Source organism: Tasmannia lanceolata, unplaced genomic scaffold, assembly GCF_043159265.1.
Source record: "Tasmannia lanceolata isolate RefF3 unplaced genomic scaffold, GAP_Taslan_0.1 ptg000006l, whole genome shotgun sequence".
NCBI lineage: Eukaryota > Viridiplantae > Streptophyta > Magnoliopsida > Canellales > Winteraceae > Tasmannia > Tasmannia lanceolata.
The window spans coordinates 10,239,326-10,248,225 of NW_027518683.1; the positions used below are offsets into that span (position 1 = coordinate 10,239,326).

The 8,900-nt window shown below is 37.5% G+C and overlaps 1 protein-coding gene across 1 annotated transcript; it reads left to right on the top strand.

The window, feature by feature from the left end:
- Window positions 1-2,990: 2,990 nt before the first annotated feature.
- LOC143879634 (very-long-chain aldehyde decarbonylase CER3-like) lies at window positions 2,991-8,331 on the top strand. The gene is made up of 11 exons (XM_077382115.1): window positions 2,991-3,301; window positions 3,411-3,631; window positions 3,744-3,976; window positions 4,058-4,277; window positions 4,671-4,792; window positions 6,063-6,319; window positions 6,421-6,528; window positions 7,078-7,284; window positions 7,403-7,513; window positions 7,648-7,821; window positions 7,935-8,331. Exons 1-11 carry the CDS (start codon window positions 3,251-3,253, stop codon window positions 8,088-8,090), a joined length of 1,860 nt encoding a protein of 619 aa, XP_077238230.1. The 5' UTR covers window positions 2,991-3,250; the 3' UTR covers window positions 8,091-8,331.
- The last annotated feature ends 569 nt before the right edge of the window (window positions 8,332-8,900 follow it).

Consider the following 8,900-nt stretch of genomic DNA (forward strand, 5'->3'; position numbering starts at 1 on the left):
CAGATGATTCCAGTACATTATCTACTGACATTTGAACCAACATGCACGATCTCTCTATTCTCTCTATTCGTCGGCGCCTCACGAAAGTGTCGTTTCTCCTGGCCCCTATTAGCCGCCCCTCTGGCGTGGACGGATTCAAAGCATCAAAGTGAAGGAGCTCCTCTAGGGAAGGGGAGGGCCCTGACTCTCCCGGCCGTGCCAATCATCACTTGGAAATTCAAAGGATGAACATACAAGATTAATCGAAATTAGAAGAAATGTGCTTCATATGTATAAATTTCTCAATTATCTAAGGAAAGAAAAGTCAATCCAACCGTATGGATCTTCTTAGAATTGCAACAGGACAAAGAATTTTGATTTTCCAATCATCCAATCACTCGTAATATACCACCAACGCACGGATTTCATCCCATCTCAATCCAAATTATTGTAATAACCTCCCTCCAATTAAAGCCTAAATACCCATGATCGACCAAGGATTTTAATAAATTAATTCTAAAAATTCCCTGATTTTATGCACTTCATGTTTTGTTGCAGGGATGAATCTGAACCATATACTATTTTTTATCTAATGGCCAAGTTTATTCGTTTGGAAGGAGACTAATGCTCTTACTTTTGACCAATTGAAAGCCAAGCATTTTCCAATAAAAATAACCCCGAGTTTTGACAAAATATTCCTCCAGACTTAAATCCAACAGCTGATTTTGAGCTAATCAAGGACCAAAAATGATCTTGATAAAAGAACGAAGTACCTCTAATTCTAACCAATTAAGGTGCCTTTAAATTGCATGATTTAAAAAAGATTAAATGCAATCACGTGCTTTGATATAAGCTAGCATGATTCTGTATGTTTAACCACATACACTGATCAATTGCTGTGATTAAACCATGTGAGATGACTCTTGCCCATGGCCTACTCAAATTAACCATGTGAAATGACACAAATTTCATCGTACAACTTCATACTATTAACAATTCAATTTTAGATTAGGACTGATATCCTCACAACCATATTTTGATAATGGCACTACTGACTTTGTTTTACACTTTGTAATTAAATTTCTATTAATATATTCAATATGCTATCAAATAAGGTTGCAACTTGGGTTTGGTTTTACAGGACACAAAAATAATCTGGGACGGGTTTAGAAATCATGGGTATTGGGTTACGAAAGGGTTTCAAGTTGAAAAACTTGACCCAATTAATCTCTTGTCAGGTCTGGTTTAAAGGATAAAAAGTGGGGTTGGTTTAAAGAAAAAAATCCAAAAACCCGAAACCTGACCCGATTCTTATAGGTGTACTATGACTTTCTTAAATATCTCATGTTAAATTATTCTCCAATGTATTGATATGATTGTTTTCATTGAGGTGATCAAGTCTCTGATGCGAAAAAAAGGTAATTTTCTTCTTAAATTTATGCACTTGATGACTTAAATTTAGCGATTTTTGGTGTGAAAATTTGCATTTTACTACATTTTTTGAAATTAGTGACTACCCAAAGCTAAACATTAAAAACCGGACTAGAGATGACCCAAAAAACAAAGCGAGTAGTGTCATTATCAAAATATGGTGGTGCAGATATCATTCCCTTTTTATATACTTCATTCCAATTTAGCACCGCTTCTAAAACTCTAAGTTGCGGTTTGTATACGCGGATTTTAGAATCCAGGTTTTTAGTTTGAAAACAGTGTAAAAGAGGGGTTAGAGACAAAAGAAGAAGAGGAACAACCGTCGTTTTTTATTCATTTTTTACTTCTCTCCCTTCTTTCCATCAGCAAGAGAGTAGCAGATCCTCCCATATTTCTAGGTTTTGTAAATCATAGAATGTAGGAGAGATTTTTAAAACCTGATTTTCTTGCTTAAAATCCAAGAAACGCTGCCAGGACAACATCCAACAGCTTGATTCATACCCTCTTTTATACTGTTTTCAAACTAAAAACCTGGATTCTAAAATCCGCGTATCCAAACGGCCCCTAAAAGTCCTAGCCTAACTTTCCATGGACTGTGTTTAGCTCTTATTTAAAGTGGGAAGCAAAATGTGTAGTTAACCCACCACTAGATTCAGTCAGAAACTAGGAGTGACCAGTTGTAAAAAATAGGGGCGAAATGGACAAAAGGTGAGAAAGCCAAAGAGTGAAAGACTCCGGGTTTTAGGCTGTTTGGTAGGTGTAGTTAAAGCTCATTTGATTTGCAGGTTGAGTCTCCCTTCCCACCAAGCCACACAAAACTGGTGATGGACAACTCAGACCAGTTCTTTGGTTTGGTAAAAACGTCATTTCCCGCTACTATGATTGGATTGCAGGGATTTTTCCGGAAACTTTGGAAAGTAAAATATTTCTAAAATTTCCTATTTTTTTTACACATGGAAAGGCTTGGGTCGGAGGTTCAATCACAGCCTACCTACCAGTAAATGAAAAGAGCCAACTTGAACCAATCCTATTCCATTTTTACTTAGTGACCTTCAATTTATGATAATATCCCTCTAAATTAACCATAATCATATCATTTCACCATAGTTTAAAATTATGACAACGGATTGTGACTACTAAACTGATTATTGTACTCAAATGAAAACATAATTTTGAGTCCAATAATCCGTTTGGCACTCGCAAACAGTTGTCATAATCTTAGACGAATAGGGCATCATAATACTGGAAATTATTTTTTTTCTCAAGGATTCGGTTCACAAATGTTTTTCTTGCGATCCAAAGAGGGCCAGCTAGAGAAAATGCAACTGGGTCGAGCCGACTTCAACTCTACTCTAACCCACATGAACCCAAGCCTCTCTCTCTCTCTCTCTCTCTCTCTCTCTCATGCATAATGCATTGATTTCTGGTTAGACCAAGTCATCTAAACAGCTGTAATTTAACCAACGTGATGTGAAATCATGCTGAATAAGGATAAAGAAAAATCAACGGGAAGTGAAAAAAGGTGTGACTGTTTTGAATGGTGAAGGTCACAGAGAGCTTTAAGTAGGGGGTCTGTAGTTAGGAACAAGTTAAGGCAGTGAAAGGAGAGTTTTAACAAGCATTTTCTTTTCTTGATCTTTTTATTGCATCTTTTTCTTCTATCTGTGTTTCTTTTATTTTTTTGCGCAAAGGGTTCTCTTTTGTTTTTTTGTGGCCTCATCATCTTTCGTTTTTGAAATTTTATTTATAGCGAGGTGTGTAACTGCTGGTTATAAAATACAAGCTCAGGACTCAGGAAAATAGAAACAGAAGGTTTCACTCTCCTGGTTTCCAAGGAAATATGGCTGCCCCCTTATCAGCTTGGCCTTGGGAGCACTTGGGTAGCTTCAAGGTATGGAAACATCATCAACACAAAAAAAAATTATTGTTCTAATATGGAGTCTTCTTCTTTCTTTATTTCATGTCTAAGTAGTTTGCTTGTTTCCTTTTTTGTTGGGCAGTATCTGTTATATGGACCTCTTATTGGGAAGGTTGTTTATTCATGGCTATATAGATACGGCCAAACAGATAGCTGGTGCCTACATATTCTCATCTTTTGTGGGCTTAGAGGCCTCATTTATCAGCTGTGGTCCTCTTACAGCAACATGTTATTCCTTACTAGGAACAAAAGGATTCTAAAACAGGGTGTGGATTTCAAACAAATAGACAAGGAATGGGACTGGTAATTTCAATTGTTTAATCCTTCTCCTCTTCTTTTAATCAATCAATGAAGCTATCTAAATGGGTTTTCTTTACGTTGATGGGATTGTATTTCATTGTTTCTTTTTGGGCAGGGACAATTTCTTGATCCTTCAGGCTTTCATAGCAACATTGGCATGTTACAGCTTTCCTATCTTTGGAAATCTTCCCCTCTGGAACTGGAGAGGATGCATATTTGCATTGTTCCTCCACATGGGAGTCTCAGAGCCTTTGTACTATCAGATACACAAGCTTTTACATACGGATTATTTCTTTAGCCATTACCATTCACTCCATCATTCATCTGCAGTGCCTCAACCCTTCACTGGTATAAAAAGAATAAAAAACCCATTTTACCATTTAATCCTAAATTTTCTTTATTCACTCATTTGTCCTTTGGTTGCTACAGCTGGGAATGCAACGCTTTTGGAGCACCTTATCTTGACTTTAATCACAGGAATCCCTATACTAGGGGCGATTTTAGTGGGGTCCGGATCTATAAGCATGATCTATAGTTATTTCTTCATCTTTGATATGTTGAGAAGCATGGGACATAGCAATGTTGAAGTGCTTCCACATGGGCTTTTCCAGTCTTTCCCATTCATGAAATATCTTATCTACACCTCAACGTAAGTAATTATTCGTACAGGCTTAAACCCACTTGTATATTTGTGGAGAATGTAGGAGAGAATTAATCAAATTTTCTGAAATACAGGATCCAGAGATGGGTTAAGATTTTTTTTTTGGTAATGGGGTCTAATATTGTGATTTTGGTAGCTAGTGATTAGTTAACATTGATTCTTTAAACTTTTGAGTTGGGAAAATTTTCTAGGATTAGAACTCGCCCCCAACTGAACAAATTCAGAAATATCGACTCTCATATATGCATATACAAATTTATAATGACCTTTCCACATCAGTGTTACCTTTTCTATAACCTTCTTCTCTTCCTACAACTACTAAAAGGAACTGGCTTTCACCCAAATCGTATGACATATTTTCTCTTTTGGTGCTGTATGCAGATACCATAGCCTACACCACACGGATCTGAACACGAATTTCTGCCTCTTTATGCCTATCTATGATAAGTTGGGAAATACGTTGAATGAAAAGTCATGGCAACTGCACAAGAAGACAAGTTCAGGTACATCACATATGAACGAACCCAAACACTAGTCATTTTGCAAGAGTCAATACGGATATCCTGGGATATTCAATCCTTGTATATTCAATACTAGAGTGAATATGACTATTAGTACAGGATACCCAATTCCCAATTTCAGTTGAACTCAACCCACGTTAAAAAGAAAACAAAAGCAACATTCTTGTGTTTCTTGGTTGGTTTTATTGGCCGAGTGTTTCAGCTGCTAATCACACCTCATTTTATTAAGCAATTGAGATTTTACTGGGTATATAATTAAAGGAGAAATTATATGATGGCCGACCATGAGAACGTAAAGGGCAGAAGGAGACAAAACTTTCTTCCTTGGTTTTTGAACCAAGGAAAAGTCAAAACAGGGCTTTCTCTTGGATTTAAAATCAAGGGATAGAGTTTTTCTCTCTCTCCGAGCTTTATATTCACGGTCGGCCACCATATAAGTTCTCTAATTAATGATAGGGATTTGCTAGGGACCATTGCAAAAGAGATTTAGCAGACCCGCTGATGAATTAAAGGAATAAGACAAAATCTGTTGAAAAGTGATCAGATGTGGCCGCTCGATCTCTCATTCAACAGCGACTCTACGAGCTGCCTTTTGCGATGGTCCCTAGCACATCCCTTATTGCATTAAAGAAAAATGCAATGTCACTGTCTTCCTAGGTTTGGTTTAATGGCTTGAGCTGTTGTAGCTGCAAATTGCACTTCTGCAGTAGAACCTTTCTAAGATGATACAGGATAAGTTAATAACCTCTCTATCTTAATATAAATAATTCATCCTAATCGTTATAATCTCTAGGCCCTGCTCGTTTTGGATTTTAAGAATTGATTTTGAGTCCAATATTCAGTTTTGGAGTAGAAATCAATTCTAAAAATCCAAAAGAGTTCCTCCCTTGTTAAATTTAATAACCTGTCTATATCAATGCCATCCCACTGGTCCCTACTGTATTAACTTGAGAATCCACTGCAGTAATAAGTAAGTGGGCTTTTTTCCCTTTTTATGTTAACATCGTTAAATTATTGATATTAATAGCATGTTATGTCAGTGATTGCTTTCTCTGATCTTAACCTTGACTACGAATTGTTAGAAGTGTTTAAATTTCTTTAACAGAATTTTTAAAAAGACCTTTATTTTAGTTTAGTTTTCTAAAGCTGATATTCGATTTAATGGATTAATTGATCGACTTGCACATTGTTTCCAACACTGATTATCTCAAATTACAGTCCAATTATAATTACCATACGTATACAAATGCAGGGGAAAACGACCCAGCACCGGACTTTGTTTTCCTTGTACACGTCGTGGACGTAATCTCATCCATTCATGCGTCTTTCGTCCTGCGCTCCTTTAGCTCCTTACCCTTCGCAACAAGGTTCTTCTTGTTGCCAATGTGGCCCGGTGCCTTCCTTACCATGCTAACGATGTGGGCTTTATCAAAAACCTTCTTTGTTTCCTTCTACATGTTCAGAGATCGAATGCTCCAGACGTGGGCCGTTCCTAGATATGGTTTTCAGGTCACCTTTTGAGTATCCTTGCAAGTTCAGAATTGCTAAATTTGGAGGAAACCAATGTAATTAGATTCTGATTTTTGGTTCTTTGTTTACTTCTCTTGCAGTATTTCTTACCTTCTGCAGCGGATGGAATTAATTACCAGATCGAACAAGCAATTCTAAGGGCGGATAGAATGGGTGTCAAGGTTCTTAGTCTTGCAGCATTAAACAAGGTTGGCCTTTTCCTTTGTTTGTTGGAGCAACTCCATTAATGAGGGAGATAAATGAAAATGGCATCTCTCTATTTTGGCTTTTCTGTCCTCTATTACTTCGAATTGACATATGAGGATGGTGCATTTATTTTTTTGAACTTGGGCTCTCTACATAAATCAAATGGGCATAATAATATTATTATTACTGTTGAAGTATACATAACTAAATAACACCAACTCTGACAGCTTAAGCTTTTGAACTAATTTGTTTCACATGTTATCAGAGTAACGACTCGATATTAAATCCAAGTGTATGGCCAACCCAAAAGAGAGGCCACATATGCCATGTGTAGGCCAACCCAAAAAAAAGGGGCCACATGTGCCACATTTTGGCCAACCCAAAAAAGAGGGGCCACACGTGAGGGGGAGTGTTGCAGTATAAATGATTAAATAACACCAACTCTAACATCTTAAGCTTTTGGAGTATTGGTTGTTTCACAATTACTAATAACAGAAATAGCTCTATTTTCATTGAAGATTAAAATGTAAGTAATTTGATTGTGATTACAGAACGAAGCGCTTAATGGAGGAGGGACACTTTTCGTGAAAAAACATCCGAATCTGAGAGTAAGGGTTGTTCATGGAAACACATTAACAGCTGCAGTCATTCTGAATGAGATCCCAAAGGATGTTAAGGAGGTCTTCTTAACTGGGGCCACTTCTAAGCTAGGAAGGGCCATTGCCCTTTATCTATGTCGAAAGAAAATTAGGGTCATGGTAATCCCTCTGCCGCTTAATTTCTGTTTAATCTCCCGCCAAAATTATTGGTTTATTTTTTAACCAGGAATCCAGACAGGCACCTTAAATTTTATTAATTTGATAAAATTCATGGCAGATGCTAACTCTATCCGAGGAGCGATTCCAAGCAATTCAATCGGAAGCTCCCATTGAATTCCAGCAATATCTAGTCCAAGTGACAAAGTACCAAGCCGCGCAAAATTGCAAGGTAGAAAATCAAGGATCATATAGTTTTTGCTTGTTTTGGGATTCAATGAATCATGACTCTACTAGCTAACGGACCAGCACAGCGGATAGGGATCTAAAATTCCCACATTTTTTTGTTTCACTTTTGCAATGTAGACGTGGATCGTCGGTAAGTGGCTCTACCCAAGGGAGCAGAGATGGGCCCCACGGGGAACTCACTTCCACCAATTTGTAGTTCCACCCATTTTGTGCTTCAGGAGAGACTGCACTTATGGAGATCTCGCTGCGATGAGGCTCCCTAAAGATGTTGAAGGGCTCGGATCATGCGAGGTAAAACCAAGTTTTTGCATACTAATATATCCATAATCATCTTACAAATTTGAATTGCTCTGCTCAATTAAATTCCTACACTTAACCTTGTTATCAATTGGAAATATGTACAGTACACTATGCCAAGGGGAGTGGTTCATGCGTGCCACGCTGGTGGCATGGTTCATATGGTAGAAGGTTGGACCCACCACGAGGTTGGTGCCATTGACGTGGACAGAATCGATTTGGTGTGGAAATGCGCCTTAAAGTACGGATTAACTCCAGTTTGAAAGCTTCAAAGCAATTCACTGTTTGTTTTTCTCTCTCTTCTTTGTTCACAAATTCTTGTTGAGACAGTTGGAATTCATGAATGAAACCAATCTCACATTCAACAAGATTTCATGGGTTTTATGTTATGGTCAGAAAGCAACTTCTGTTATGAATTTGTTGCGTGAGATTTGCTAGAGATATTGTGATAAGTGTACGGGTGTTTTACGTTTATAAGAAAGCAAAGATCCCACCTTTCGTTTATATTTTGGGTCTGATCGTTTCCGTGTGATGTATTATTCATTTATAGAGTTAGGTTGTCATGCATTTAATTTTGTTGGTAATAGGTTGTGCATCTCTATCATTCACTCATCTCGTGTGCAAGGAAGGATTCGTGTAGGAGTTATACTTATAATTTGATGGTTTTAAGAAGTAGACCCCAATGTGATCGATGATTAGATTTTGAATTTGTGATATGAAACTCTTATTAACTTTATTCCTTCCTTGAGGAAAGGAATTTAGCCGCCTCTCTTTTTTAAGGAGAGAAGGACCACCTCATACTATTTTTTTTCAACTTAATTCTTTTAATATGCTTAGTGTGCGGATTGCTGAAATTAGGCGTTGGAATGGACATCCTACTCTAATTCTGCTAGATATGGGAATCTGTTTTTTGCCTGTCTGAACGGATGGCTCAGATAGACAGGCATAAGCAATCAAGAGAGGATACATGAGTACTCCTCAGCTAGTGGGACACCCACCACCCAAATTAATATGATTAGGGTGAGGATTGCAGAATTAAAAGCTCAAGAAAAAGTTTTTGATTGAGCTCAACT